Source organism: Fusarium coffeatum (assembly GCF_003316985.1).
Source record: "Fusarium coffeatum strain FIESC_28 chromosome Unknown BRIP53273_contig_29, whole genome shotgun sequence".
Lineage (NCBI taxonomy): Eukaryota > Fungi > Ascomycota > Sordariomycetes > Hypocreales > Nectriaceae > Fusarium > Fusarium coffeatum.
The window spans coordinates 103,705-118,405 of record NW_022157826.1 but is presented as its reverse complement, the minus strand read 5'-3'; the positions used below and the strand labels follow the sequence as shown (position 1 = coordinate 118,405).

The following is a 14,701-nucleotide window of genomic DNA, read 5'->3' as shown; positions in this document are numbered from 1 at the left end:
ACTGACCATTTCAATAGATGAGCCTATTAGCTATCTTTTGGAGTTGATTTGTGGCAATACTCTAATCGATGCAGCCTGGCGGTTTCATCCTTCTATATCTTATATCGATATATTGAAACGCTCTATAATGCACTCTGTATGTGAGCCCTGTCTTCAGGTGAAGCTCATGCAAACCCTTTTAGGGCGCGGCGGGTTATATGTCGCGGGACGGGAGTTAGTTCGTGGTTCAGCCTCGCTCATGGGTTCATTTGACAGTGTTTTGGATTGTAGTGTATCGACGACTGCAGATCATCCACTTTGTGGTCTACTTCTCACCATACTTCGGATAAATGTGCTGAGACACCCCGCGAATGTCGGCGGCTCCCTACCACACCCAAGGAAGAAACTGCGCCTTTGATCGACAAGTTGAACGTCATCGCGCGCCCTATCTATTGGACGCCTGACAAATTGGAACATGTGATATTTTGATCATATCATTCTAGGTCGTTTCGAGACGTTCCATACTGTTCCAAATAAAAACCCAACGAGTTGTTGCGCAACTCTCAATGCAAGTAATCTAGAAGGCAGCATCTACCCTCAACTCTTACTTTCAACTTCTACACTTCATCGACACTTCGCAACAGACACCTTAATACCATGGAGTCAAGCGATCAACTTTCACTGAAAGACGTACCCTTTACAGCGACGTTATCAGAGAGACGCGTTGTTATCACAGCACTACATATTGATGACGCCTTTCTGTTGGTCGCTTCTGCGAGTGGATGCGTCTATAGAGTTGACCTAGTGACGGAGTCTGTCGAAGTCCTCGCGCAAGTGAAAGACATTTGGTGTCTTGCTTGTCTGGACAGCAGCGTCATCTTTGGCAGCCTGAACGGCGAAATCCATGTTCTTGACCTAAACAATCGGTAAGAGCCCTGCCAGCGAACTCTCTCCTGGAAATGCGACTAGAAGATAGTAATAGAGCAAACCTGAATTCGGTTCGAGCGCACGATTTGGCTGTACGCTGTCTTGCCGTTCTCGAAAGCGGCGTTGTTGTTTCTGGCTCCCGAGACACTACTATTAGACTCTGGAGGCTCGAATCTGGCAAAATCGAGCCACGCAACATTCTCCGTGGACATACTGCCGAAGTGCGAGATGTCCAAGTCCATGGCGACGTGATTGTATCCGGCAGTTATGATGCAGATGCTCGGGTATGGAGTGCACAGACAGGAGAGTGCTTGCACGTTCTTCGCGGTCATAGACGTCATGTCCATGGCCTGGCATTTGACGGGAAGAGAGTTGCCACCAGCAGCACCGACGGTGACATTCGCGTGTGGGACTCGGAGACTGGGTAGGTCTTAACGTCAACTGAGTGGACAACTATCCATCTAACTCGAATATCTTGTTTTAGAAGCTGTACGGCCATATTCGTGGGCCACGGAAGCAAAGCTAAAAACGTATCGCATCTCCGTTTAGTTGGAGATACCCTCATCTCAGAAGGGTCGGATGGGTCTGTTAGAGCGTGGGCCTTGTCCCCGATGGACGGCATCGCGAGGGAGCTGGCAAGCTCTGATGGCAATGGCACTGCTATCAGTGCAATAGAAGTTCAGGGGCGATATGTCATTGCCGGCACCACAGCAGGATCTGTTAAGATCATCGACCGTCAGTCCTTTGAGATGCTGCATTCATGGACAGACGGGACTTGTGGCATTGCCGTATTTCAGGTCGGCTTTACCCTTGAGCACTGTCCATTTGTGGTTTACTTGAAGGACGAGTCTGTTTTGGTCACTGTGTTCTAGCTATTTATCTTTTGCTTGACCTAGTTGCTTTCTATTTCGGGTCTTTTGCTATTACCTGTACTAGATTACACAATTAAAACTACCTGGTAGTTAGCATGCTCAGTCTTGTATAGGTAATAAAGGAACTAATTAGATCATAGCAACTTTGACTACTTTGCTTCCTTATCGTATCTGGTGTCTATGATCAGAGTTTCGAAGTGGAGCATTCCGATATTGCCCAGAGGTCTCTCTATGCCGCTCCATCAATTCATCGTGGCCATTATGCCCTCCCCTTTAGCTATCGCGCGCCGAACGGCGATTGCAAGAAACGATGGTCGAACATGAACATTGTCGGCGCATCAGCCATTGTGCTGTGCGAGGGAAACAGTCCTGCTATAATGTAAAGTGCGAGTGCGAAACGTCCTCGGGCTACATAAGCTCTATCAGCAATCATGACGTCCAGGGCAATTGGTCCGGTCCGATTGTGGAGTGCAATATGTATATTAAAGGTTTATGGTGAGAGCCTAAAGACTCTTCACTTATTAGCTGGCGGGGCTAATAACAAAGCAAGTTTGCTTGTCAGGACTTGTATACTTGTGCTATAGAACTCAATGAGTACGTACCTCTAAATGGTGGGGATGTTGATTGGACCACAACTTTGCGTTTAGACCGTATCACCTTGTCCAATCGCCCCGCTGAAATAATGATTACGTACACACTCTCCAAACATATAACAGGCTCAGCCCGGCACCTTTTTCCAACTTAGGTATTCGTTCTTCATCAACATACGTTCCTGCAAACCTCCTCACCAACAACTATGACCGACCTCTCATGGATGATCGACTGTGTATGGCGTCCCCCAAAACGTCCTCTGGGGTCCAAGACACCGCCACTTGACAAGACGCTCCCTGAAAACCTCAAATATTATAAGTTCTGGGGTTTTACAATCTACCGTACCTACTACGGACCTTCTTCTGATGAGCACTGGGAGACACTTCTTGGTGCTATAAGACAACAAACTCGTTTAGCATTCGGCTATTACGAAAAAGAATCGTTTCGGAAAAAGGACAAAGCATGGCAAAAGAGACGTTACACCAGTGCAGCGGAGTACGATCGCGACCTAAGCATTATAAAAGACCTGTTTCGCCTCTTTCCACGTGAAGATCCGTCCCTACTGTCAGGTCTCTCGATCGAGGGTATACGAGAAATATGCATACAAGAGCACTCCGAGGCTGAGGAAAAGATGGCTGGGGCGGATTTCAACTTCGTGCTTGTGGCAGACGAAGCGGTTCTGAACGGTATTCCACACGGTGAATTCGCTGTCAAGGCAGTTGGCTACGACTGGGACAAGCTTGATGGTGGCTGGGGTTGGGAAAGAGTGTCAACGGGCTCCTTGCTGGAGTTTTGGGGAATGCTCCTGGAATTTAGGGAATCTGGTATAGGCAAATACTACACGTTTCGATATGAGGGTCCGGAAGAAGGTCTGGAGAGTTACTTGTGGGCTGGGAACCTGTCTTCACCTCGATTTGAACGTTGCAGTCAACCTCAAACAGCACAAAGAGAGGTAGGGGCGGAAGGATTCACATTTGATTAGGAATGGCAATTAGTGCTGGGATACAGTCATCCTCCGCGTATGTATCTATATGAACCAGTTCTCAAATGTCACCACCGGAAATCACGGGCATCATGTTCCGCCCATTTCCACATCGTCATCCAAGAGAGTGTCCCAGTTCGTATCGATTACAAGATTGGCAATGCCTTCTCTGAGTTCGTAAATCATCTCTCTTGCCTTGTCAGCATCTTTGCCTTTCTTGTTTTTATAGAATTCTAGGATTCTCTTCATCACATCCACAAGCCATGTTCTGGCGTTTATTGACACTGTTTCGAAATAGTCCGTCAGCCACTCCCTGAAATACAGGGCTATGGTGATCTTCGACCCAGGATGATGGTCCTCGTAGAGCTTCTCAGCGTAAAGAAGTTGCTCAATAATCTGGGCGATGATGTTTTGGAGTTTGCCGCTTGTGTTGGGGCTTCTGGGCTCTGAAGATGTGGGCTCCATGTTGAGATAGTCAAAGACTGCGAACGTTGCTCGGATCACTTGCAAAACCCATGTCGGTTTTTTGCGTAAATCCTCCTCAAGTTCACCTGGTTCCAGAGAGATAGGATTGTCGAGTGTCATCAACTGGGAAGGAAAGCAGTTAGCTGGACATTGCGTCTTGACCGTCGACTCCCAGTTGTGGTGGAGCTTGACTTACCTTGCCTTTGACATAGTTAATGTCAGAATGCGCGATGACAAAGTTGACGCGATTATCATAACTACCCAGGATTTCGAAGATACGATTCCAGAGGTTAGGGTCATCGTAGCGGCGGTTACCGCGAATTGGGGGGAAGTCACCGTAGTCAACGCCCAAGCGAAGGATTTCCTCAAAGAATTCAATAGGTATTGGGCCGTACCGGGATGCAGGCTTCATCTCCTCGGGCTTTTGAGACACTAGACTTGGGTGGATGTCAGCATGCATTCACCTGTTATAGAGATGTATCATCAATGGACTTACCGTCCTGTGGCTACCATTTCCATAAAGTTCTTTATGATAACCTTATCGAGAGGATGCTCGGCTGTTTATCAAGTTAGTCGGATAGGAAGAACAATATTCAGGAATGCACACATACTTTGCATCATTGGTAGTTCCACATAGAAGGGGACTCCAGTTATATGACGATCTTTGCAATCGCCTCTGTTCACGAACGTAGCTGCCTCTTCGAAACTTGGGTGATTTGGGTTCATCTTCTTTGGAGGAGGGTGCTAAGGTATACAGGTTAGTCGCGTGTCTGCTGAAGCTGGAAGCAAGGAAAGGTAGTCATACCGCTTGTATTTGGTATTCCCAGCTGGCCTGGTTGCCGTCCGCGTCCGTAATAATTATCTCATTCTCGACCGGGCTTGGTGCCTGGCGAACGTGTAACAAGTGATGCTTATGAAGCTCCACATGATTGGCACGACTGATTCGTGATTCGCGACGTACCCTGAGCGCTTCCGGAACTTCATTGTTACAAGTGCCGTCGGCCTCGCATAGAGGAATGCTGCAGTTGAACACAAGTTTGCTGCCGTCACTACCAAGACCCTGAACGCCAGCGCTCATAGCGTTGGCCTTCTTAGGGTCGCAGATGACGAAGCGTGCCATGATCTCCGGATCTTCAGTCTCCCACTCCGGAATAAGCTTTCTCAAGGAGGCCAAGAAGCGATAGACTAAGTGAGGATATTCATCCTCCACCGCATCGCTCCAGATCTTGGCCATTTCCTCAAGCAAAGGCTTGGCAAGAGTACCAGCAATGACTCTGGCCAAGAGAATCTCCAGGTCGTAAACATCATCGGTCCCCTTGGATGCCCTTGGAGCTAGATCCATGGAAAACGAGGCGTTGGCCCCTACGCTGTCAAGCAAGGTCCCACGCCGTAGCAAGAATTCTTCCTTCTCCGCCGGACAAGTGGGTTTATTGTTCCACGCCTTGAGTTGGTTCTTGAAAGCATCCAGCTTCGGATTCTCCCAATCAAACTCCTCATAATAGTCGGTTTTGCAGCAATGAGCCATGCCACCGACTCCTACGAGAGAGCAGGTGTCAATCTCGGTGTCGATAGCAACTTGGACGCGATCGGGAGGACAGCCACTGCGACAGAAGCCTCTCAGCTCAGGATCGGGTGCCGGGCCTTGGTCCCTGTATGGCCTGCAGTCCCCAAAGCGAAGTTTCTCGTCCCTGACATCGCAACAGAACTTGCGGAATTGGTTACCGGAAACCGGTAAGCCAAGAGTGTTCTTCAACGGATTGCACTTGCCGCCTCCTGATCCCGAAGCAGATATGGCCTTGGGTTCACCCATGTTCTTGTTACCAAGAGGGTTGGGACAGTCGTCCTGATCGTTGCAATTCGGGTACTGACCCCATTCGCAGGTGTTGTAAACCTTCATGGCATCCACGTCAGTGGAACAGCAGGCCGTTTGGTAGTTGCCGTCTCCATTGCAGTGAAGCTGCATAGAGCCGATTTCAGTCTTGTCATCGGGGCAGGTGCTGTAGTTGGGGCAATCGCCATTGTTGTGTCCATACCACCCGCACTCAGGATGTTTTGCACCACCAGGGCAACAGAAGGTATGGCCACCATCACCGCCACAGCCCGTCTCATCGAACATGATTTCGCCTTTGCGAGCATGCTTGTCATTTCGATAGACAGGCGACCACCCCTTGCGACATCCCTCCTTGCAACTGGTCCAGCGACATTGCTCATTGTGAATCTTCTTGATTTCATGTGCCTTCTCGTTCCAGTCAATGATACCAGATGAGACTTCTCGTTTCAGCGAAACGGCCAATGCGTTGTTGAACTTGGCCTCTTTAGTATCATGCGAGATGGCCCAGACCATAACACCACCTAGACAACGAGACTTCGCATAGTCTGTCTTCAGTGGGAATGTATCCTCGTCATCGTATGAGACCCATTGGTTGCCCCATTTGGCTACCTTGACAGCTGCCTCCTTGAACAGCTCAGGCTTGACGTTGTGCTTCTTCAGAGTTGTGACAATCTCCGAGTTCAACAAGATACCCTTCTCACGACTGCACTCGCCGGCCTTACCCGCCGCCTTGAATAGGCATCCAGGCTTGGTGCAAGTTCCAGTCTGGACTGAGAAGGCACGTCCATAGAACCCCATGCCAAGAACAACCTTGTTCGAGTCAATGTTGTTGCGCCAGAGCAGATCTAGAGCAAGGTCGATCTCGGTGAGGTTGCTGTGGGCGTTGAGAAGGGGCTGGGTGTACTTCTTGCCGTGGTCCCAGGCACCATGCAGATCGTAGGACCTTCAATTATTGTCAGAGTGATGACCATGGTATGGAATTCAGAAAGCTTACATGATGTTGAAAAAATCGACAGTTTTTTCCTGGGAGCAGCTGTTAGCGACGATTGTTGATTATGTGCATTCGACTAAACTCACGAGTGCCTTGATATCAAATTGCTTCAGGTACCAATATGAGGCAGGTAGTGTAATACTCAGTCCCTTATCAGCTGCTGACAACATCTTGTACAGCCTCTGCATGAACTTGGGGAAGTTGGCGTAATCGACATCTCGACCGCCTCGATCTGAATCGACAGGGTATTCCCAGTCCAAATCAAGACCATCAAAGCCGTAGGTACTCATGAAAGACTCGAGAGACTTCATGAACGCCCTCTGACGCGGAAGGGATGCGGCGAGGTCAGAGAATGTGGAAGCGGTCGGGCCCGGGTCGTTGAAGGTCCAGCCACCGACTGCGATAAAGACCTTGAGATCTGGATCCAGTCTTTTGAGTTCATTAACCCGCTTATACATCCGGATATCAGACTCTTTGTCCGGCTTGATCTCGAAAGTTTTCGGGTCAATGGTGGCAAAAGCGAAATTGATATGGGTGTAAAGTCCGATGGGGATCTGTTCTGGGGAGAAAGCCTCACAAGGACGAGTTTTCGCCCAACCCTCGAAATATCCAATGACTCGATTGAGGTCGCCATCCTTATCACAAGACGGTTTCTTAACCTTTTTCGAGCCACAGAATTCCTTGGTGGTCTTGAAGATATCAGTTCCTTGTCCAAGTCAAAGCCCAAAGAAAAGTCACTTACACCACAGTATCCGTGTTTGGAGCAACAGACGTTCAGAGGGCATTTTTCACTCTCGGCCCATTTGGCACCAAACCCAGGGTTACACTCAGACTTTCGATCGCAGTCTGATTGACAGTTTGTTCCGCAATCTGTTCCATACTTAGTCGGTCATATTCTCAGCAGCTCACATGTAGTAAACTCACAATCGGGGCCAAAACCACAATTGCCTGACTTGTTACAGCAGCCGTTCTTGCAGCGCTTGGTAGCGCTGCATGTAGTGTCGTCTTCTTGTGCTGCTACTGATACGCAAAGGCACAGCAGCAGCAAGCCGAACAACCACATGCGTAAATGCATGTTGGCTGTAGCCTGCCCGCGTGTAAGGCTGAGGCTGAGGTATAGACGATTGGTGGACGATCAATGGGTGTGGAAATGCAAAATTATCTTCTCGCAACAGATTTGTGAAGCTTCGCGCAATGGTTGAGGGCCACGTTCCAGCTGTAAGAACAATAAAATAGCCAAAGTATATTAGGGCCCTCGTGGCGCTGGCATCAATTGATTTCCCCATGTCCACAGCCGAGCTGAAGATTTTGACAAATGTTGCTCCATTTCCGAAAAGGTCCCTAACCGCCGAGTCAATCCGGCCCTCGGACAGGACCAACAGCCATCTCATGCTGTTGGTTGCTAGAAGCTTGTGACCAACCCCCTGGCGAAGCCTGATTCAGGGCCTAATACCCCCACATAAGGAGTAACCATAAACTAGAGCGGGTCTTCATCGCTTCACTCCGAACCCGTACACCAATCAGTGCTAAGTAATTCACGGGCAATTGGTTCGGTTGATGAACCGAGCACTAGCTCCGTGGGGCAGAGGGTCTTTGGGCTAGTGACTACAACAAACTAACAACCAACACATTGTTACATACAGAGCGGCGACAAGTCATTTCTTTTCGCTCATTTGGCTTGGCAAAGCAAATCCATACGATGTGATGGGGCGGACCCTGCATGATCAGAGCTTGCCTCGGCATGTCCGATCGCTCCGACATACTTGCGGACATCAGAAGAAATGCAAGCGAAAGCAAAAGACTGTTCATCTTGGATCCGAGCGAAGTGGGTTGGTTCTAGACCTGGGCTATGTAACCAAACCCATGGCCATCGAGTCCCGAGTCACGTCGAATTTACCATCTCACCCAGCGACTGTATATACCGACTGAACCAGTCGTGGATTTACGGGGTTATCTGGATCGCCACATCAGTCACACGTCCTCGAAACTCTATCAACTCATCTAGCAGATGAGAGATTGTGATATCATGGCTCTATTCAAACATCTCGTTGTGCTTGGTCTCTGTTTCAGCGCAGGTGCTTTCCGCATCTATGAAGCAGAGAACCTGGAATCACACGGTTTCCCAGAATCATGTGTCAGCGCTCTGTCCGCCGATATTACTTGCGACCCGTATATCCGCTCTTTCATGCAGCCTCGCTACCGCGGCTCACTCAGAAACGTTACTCTGACTGACCAAATCTGTGTTGGGACCTGTTCTGGTTCCCTTCGCAAATGGGTCGACACAGTTTCCAAGGAGTGCGCTGGGGAATCTTTTGGATCTGCTAATAACGCTCCCACGCGGTACGGTGGAAATATCTGGGCTGGCTGGAACGAGACCTGCATCAAGGATCCTAGGACAAAGAAGTACTGCAATGGTAAACTTTCCTGTTACGATAACAGCCCACGAATCTGGTAGCTAATTGTGGTAAACGACAGATATCATCGACGAGTTCTCTAGCCCAGGTGACGATGAGAGCAGACCTCGTGAGGAGCTATGCCACATCTGCTATCAGAGGCGTTTTGCTGTAATGCAATCTTCTCAGTACTCCATCTATAACGAGTACTACAAGAATAAGCTTGAGTACATCTACAAGACATGTGGCCGTTCGGGACCAACTGAGATCCTACCCCCTCTTAAACCAAAGCAAAAGGAACTGGACTTTTGCTTGAGTGGGAACTACTACACCTCCAAGGAGGGAGATACCTGCGACTCTATTTCTAAGGAAGCAGGCGTTTCCGGCGCTCTTCTGTACATGGGCAATCAGGACGACATCGCGAATTGTCGTGAGGTTCCAGCAGGCCTGAAGCTGTGTCTCCCTACAGCATGCGAAACTTACTACGTCAAAAAAGGAGACACTTGCTTTACCGTCGAAAGTGCTTTAGGCCTGCGCATAGACAGCATTCCCAAGTACAACTCATGGGTCAACCGCGATTGCACAAACCTTCAAGGAGGCACTGACTTCTATGGAAAGACCATCTGCGTTTCCCCTCTTGGTTCCAAGGCCACGATTGAAGGTGTTTTGAAGGCATCTATAGTCAAACACAAGAGCAGCAGTGCGAACGGACCGGTAGTATTGCGTACCGATCCCCCAAAAGAAGCAAAGGTGGCCGAAGGCACGACCTTGATGTGTGGAGATTGGCATGTCGTTACAAAGTCGGACACTTGCACGAGTATCTGTAAAGAAAACGACATCTGCGAGGACGATCTTATGCTTGCTATCAACCCATCTTTGACTGAGAAGAAATGTGACGAGAGCCTGGTCCCCGGTACGGCTCTGTGTGTTGCACCTGTCTCTGGGTGGGATTCAACTAAAAAGGAGCTGTGAAATACTTCGCAATCTGGGGTCACGCCTGTCGGAATATTGATACGATACTCACGGGCACGATATGTGTAGTTAGCTATAAGCATTCCATAGACTAAAACTGTCCCCAACTTAAAATTGTTTTTCGATGACAATTCCACACTACAAATCGTTATCAAACAGAGACTGTATGTACTTCGTAGTCATAGTGCAAGATTCACAGTTAATCATGTTCCATTCATTCAATATAAGTTTAAAAATCCCATGATGCATTTCCTGTCTCCTGGAACTTTACTGTTGAAGAATGAATACTTGTCATAACCAACCGACAAGGCTCTAGGGTAGGCTAGTATGTGGAGTCCTATCACCAATTACTGCTACAATTATTCTGCCATTCTCAAGCAGGCAACAAGCCTAGACGGAAGAATGGAATACACGTAATGAGACGATTACTGGTTTGAGTTGACACGTAGACCATCACATGATTCTCCATAGACAGGGCCATGGTCTATAATTTACATCCCATGACATTTCGTGATGGTTCGAGGTACGTACTGTTCGGGATAGAGTTCGCGATGGGGCCAGTACCAGTTCAAACGAGACTCACCTTACCATACAAAGTAGGTATGACAAAAAACTCCGAAACGCCACTTTTTCCATCTTCTTGCCGTTTGGGTATCTAGTTCCCGCTGTCTGGTGTCAATAGAAAGGTCCTTTTGTATTTACCCAACAGTCTCATTCACCGACCAATAGCAAAGTGCTCGTGAACATTAGTGGCTTGACTGAACAGATTATACCCAATCTGTAAGGTCGTATGAAGAGTCGCGATAGTGTTTTCACGACTCAGATAGGTATCACGGTCGTGTAAAATTCTTCGCTGAAGCCCTGCAACTTGGCGTACAGGGGTTCAAATTACTGAGCGTCAATCATTACTCAGGTCGACAGGGCTTCATTGCCGAGGCTGCAAGGGTCCAATGGGTCCATTAGTGGCAAGACAAGTGTGACTTTATGTAGGTACGAACCAACATGCATGAGATTATCCACTAAATGTTTTCGCAACATCTGGGCACCGGCCGCGGCGGATCACAGAAGTCCAGTGAAAATAAAGTTCCAAGCACCAACCGACTCATGTCAGGCTAAAACGTCTGTGTGCTCACCGCTCACGAAGTCTTGTTGGGCGTACAAAGTACTAACACTAGTGCACAGCGAAACTATCACGGAAGTAACAATCCAGAGGATGACCCCCTGTAATGCTGTTGGTTCGAGATGCTAAGCCGGCACATTCTATCCTGCCAGCCTTGGCAGTTCTATGCCGACAGACTTTCATGACACGATGAACCGACGGAGGACGACCCGGATTGGTGAGTGCAGAGTGCACGATCAGCCCGACTAGACGAAGAAATTTGCGAGGAATAAATGAACATGCTCGTCGGACCTTTAGAACTGAAATCGATTATACCAAGCTTGTTACACAGGCCTGGACTTCACTTCCGACCCTTTGCCCTTCGTTGGTATTCCTGGTTAACATGCTTATTTCCCATGTGTTTGTTGAAGCGCTGCTTGCTGTAACAGCAGCAGCTGTTCGTGGACGAAGGTTCCGTCGACAGAACGGACCGACAGACCCGGGTATCCCTTCGGATTGTACATTCTGGGAAACGTCGGAGAACAAAGACCAAGATTGCGCTTACCTGGAAGATCTTTGGGAGCTTGACCACGAAACATTTGTCGAATATGTAAGTAACTGCCATGCATCTGACTGCACTCTGCTAATCATGTCAGAACCCTACCGTGAAAAGTGATTGCAGTGGTATCCAGGTTGGGCATGCATACTGCGTCGAGGTCAACAATGGGCTTCCTCGTGATGAAGAACCTCCCAAAGTCACCACGACTAAGAAGACCGTTCCTGAACCGACACAAGATCCCAAACCCAGCCCTACCCAGGAAGGTTTGATCGACAGCTGCACTTCTTTCTACAAGGCCAAAAAGGGAGATAATTGTCCCAAGATCATCGCGGAGTACAAGACCTTTGACGTGGACACCTTCATTGAGTGGAATCCTGCTGTTGAATCTGACTGCAGTGGCATCTGGGCCAATACTTGGTATTGTGTGGGTGTTCCTGGTACCCCAACCAGTCCCCCAACTAAGACGGCTGCGACCTCAACAAAGCCGACAGGGCCTGCGAAGCCTAGCACTACCCAGGACGGACTCATTGACAGTTGTACCTCGTTCCACCAAGCTGGCAAGGGTGAAACATGCCCGAAGATCTTATCTACCTACGGTAAATCTCACTTTCTAATCATTCACGGGGCTTCGCTAACCATCGCTGTGTTTCTAGGTACTTTCGACTTCGATACGTTTTTCAAATGGAATCCAGCCGTTGGAGATGACTGTAGTGGTATATGGGCCGGCTACTACTACTGCGTTGGTGTTCCTGGAACCCCGACGGCCGCACCAACAAAAACCATGATGACCAGCACCACACCTAAGCCTACCGGTCCTTCCAAGCCCAGTACAACGCAGGAGGGTCTGATTGACACTTGTGTGTCATTTCACCAGGCCGGGAAAGGTGAGACCTGCGCCAAGATCGTATCCAACTTCGGTACATTTGACTCCGACACCTTTTTCGAGTGGAATCCTGCCGTTGGCAAAGACTGCGACGGCATCTGGGCTGGCTACTACTACTGTGTTGGTGTCCCTGGTACGCCTACAGTGAAACCTTCCGCCACCTCTCCGAAGCCTACAGCTACTGGAGGTGGTCAGACCCCGTCTCCCATTCAAGAAGGACTTGCCAAGAACTGCAACAAATTCCACCAGATCACTTCTACCACCACCTGCGCATCGATTGAGCGTTATTACAATCTGCCTCTTGACCAATTAGTTGCTTGGAATCCTGCCGTTGAGAAAAGCTGTTCTGGTTTATGGGTTGGCTATTGGGTGTGTGTCAGCGTTGAGGGCTACAAGCCTACTACGACGACAGCAGCCACAGCCACCACGACCAAGCCTGCGAATGGCATCTCAACACCATCGCCTATTCAAGGTAACATGGTCAAGAATTGCGAGAAGTTCCACCAGATTCAGTCTACTACAACTTGTACTTCCATTGAGAACTACTACAACCTTCCGTTTGACACCTTTTACTCCTGGAACCCCGCTGTCGGTAGCAAATGCACATCTCTATTAACAGGCTATTGGGTGTGTGTTGGTGCTGTTGGATGGAAGCCTCCTACCAAGACCACCACGAAGGGTTCTACACCGACCAAGGCACCGTCGAACGGGATTACCACACCTCTGCCCATCCAGCCCAAGATGGTCGGCAACTGTAACAAGTTCCACATGGTTGCGAAGACAACCACTTGTTCATCGATCGAGAACTACTACAAGATCTCGTTGGTAGACTTTGGGAAGTGGAATCCTGCGGTCGGAAGCAATTGTGCCGGTCTTTGGGCTGGATATAACGTTTGTGTCGGTGTTATTGGTGGCAGTCCGACTAAGCCAAGCAACGGTATCGAGACGCCCTCACCAATTCAACCCAAGATGGTCAGTAACTGTAAGAAGTTTCATAAGGTGGCTTCAACTACTACCTGCGCTTCGATTCAGAAGTATTACAAGATTACTATGGCTCAATTGGCTAAGTGGAACCCGACAGTTGGTAGTGGGTGCGAAAAGCTCTGGGCTGACTATTGGGTCTGTGTTGGAGTGTAAATAGATGATGTAAATCCAATTAGCTCGTTGAGTAGCCTCCTCCTACAGACAGTAAACTTGTTCTTTTATGGACCTTATTTGTTTTAAAACAGGCAAAAACCTTTACACGCGAGGAGCGTGAGTGATTGACCCATGTGTTACTGCAGACCATGTTCTTCTCACGTTTGGCACATTTGTTGAGTTGCATATTGCTAGCATGTATGGTATCTAGCGCCTTAGGTTAGAAGAAGTGGTTCTTCGGTAGACCTCAAGATGTTTTCCCAGTCTGCCCTTTTCCCACCCAAGACGCCTTGTACTTGACGACCAATCCACAACTGTTCAAGTACATCGAGTGCTTGTGATATATTCCTAAATCTTCGTTTCTTATAAGAGCTTTCTAATCTCTTACGCACTATTTCCATTTCCTCTTGGTAGCTGACCTCACCGCCCACTCTAAATAATGGGAATAAGAGGGGACATTCAAAAACATGTTCTCAGGCACACACTTAATATATTCCACCAGGCTCTGAACGACTGCTTCGATCTTATCCTTTCATGTTTCCAAAGATATGTCGAAACCAAGCCATGTCTCATTGTGCGCTTCCAAGTGCTTGCGCATCTTCCGATGGAGAAGGATGAGTGTAACTCCGCAGTAGGCATGGGCTGCAGCTTCCAGAGAGGAAGGCGTACCAGCAAGGCACTTCCAGGCTTGAAGGTTACTCTCGATATTGAGATGACTTCTAGAAGTTTGAGCTTACATCAAGAAATCCACAGAATTGAGGCTCAAGCAGCTTATCTCAGCTATGAAACCCAACAGCTGGGTGGCAACACCAAGATTCGTGTCAAACCCTTCGGTGATGCCACTCAGATAGCCAGGATTGAGCAAGGGCTGGGTACCCAAAGTGACACTTCCGATGATATCATGATACGCAACTACTCGGGGTTTGCTTGTGACACATCTGGTGATAAAGATGCCCGCAACGTGTACTTAATAAAACCATGATACGCAAAGTTGTGAAGAATCCATCGTCCCTCCGAAGT

At 48.6% G+C, this 14,701-nt stretch overlaps 5 protein-coding genes across 5 annotated transcripts; 4 read left to right on the top strand and 1 right to left on the bottom strand.

Annotated features, from left to right (window-relative positions):
- Window positions 1–636: 636 nt before the first annotated feature.
- FIESC28_01061 (uncharacterized protein) lies at window positions 637–1,778 on the top strand (the record flags this gene model as incomplete). Its single annotated transcript, XM_031155212.1, has 3 exons — window positions 637–905; window positions 962–1,330; window positions 1,391–1,778. 3 exons carry the CDS (start codon window positions 637–639, stop codon window positions 1,776–1,778), a joined length of 1,026 nt encoding a protein of 341 aa, XP_031020761.1.
- A 796-nt stretch (window positions 1,779–2,574) lies between these two features.
- On the top strand, window positions 2,575–3,351 carry FIESC28_01060 (uncharacterized protein; the record flags this gene model as incomplete). The annotated part of the gene is made up of 1 exon (XM_031155211.1): window positions 2,575–3,351. One exon carries the CDS (start codon window positions 2,575–2,577, stop codon window positions 3,349–3,351), a length of 777 nt encoding a protein of 258 aa, XP_031020760.1.
- A 90-nt stretch (window positions 3,352–3,441) lies between these two features.
- Window positions 3,442–7,713, bottom strand: FIESC28_01059 (uncharacterized protein; the record flags this gene model as incomplete). The annotated part of the gene is made up of 10 exons (XM_031155210.1): window positions 3,442–3,939; window positions 4,013–4,253; window positions 4,313–4,373; window positions 4,428–4,560; window positions 4,622–4,702; window positions 4,778–6,590; window positions 6,642–6,670; window positions 6,725–7,327; window positions 7,381–7,508; window positions 7,563–7,713. 10 exons carry the CDS (start codon window positions 7,711–7,713, stop codon window positions 3,442–3,444), a joined length of 3,738 nt encoding a protein of 1,245 aa, XP_031020759.1.
- Window positions 7,714–8,664: 951 nt separating this feature from the next.
- FIESC28_01058 (uncharacterized protein) lies at window positions 8,665–10,003 on the top strand (the record flags this gene model as incomplete). Its single annotated transcript, XM_031155209.1, has 2 exons — window positions 8,665–9,052; window positions 9,114–10,003. 2 exons carry the CDS (start codon window positions 8,665–8,667, stop codon window positions 10,001–10,003), a joined length of 1,278 nt encoding a protein of 425 aa, XP_031020758.1.
- A 1,502-nt stretch (window positions 10,004–11,505) lies between these two features.
- FIESC28_01057 (uncharacterized protein) lies at window positions 11,506–14,663 on the top strand (the record flags this gene model as incomplete). The annotated part of the gene is made up of 3 exons (XM_031155208.1): window positions 11,506–11,712; window positions 11,759–13,516; window positions 14,184–14,663. 3 exons carry the CDS (start codon window positions 11,506–11,508, stop codon window positions 14,661–14,663), a joined length of 2,445 nt encoding a protein of 814 aa, XP_031020757.1.
- Between the last annotated feature and the right edge of the window lie 38 nt (window positions 14,664–14,701).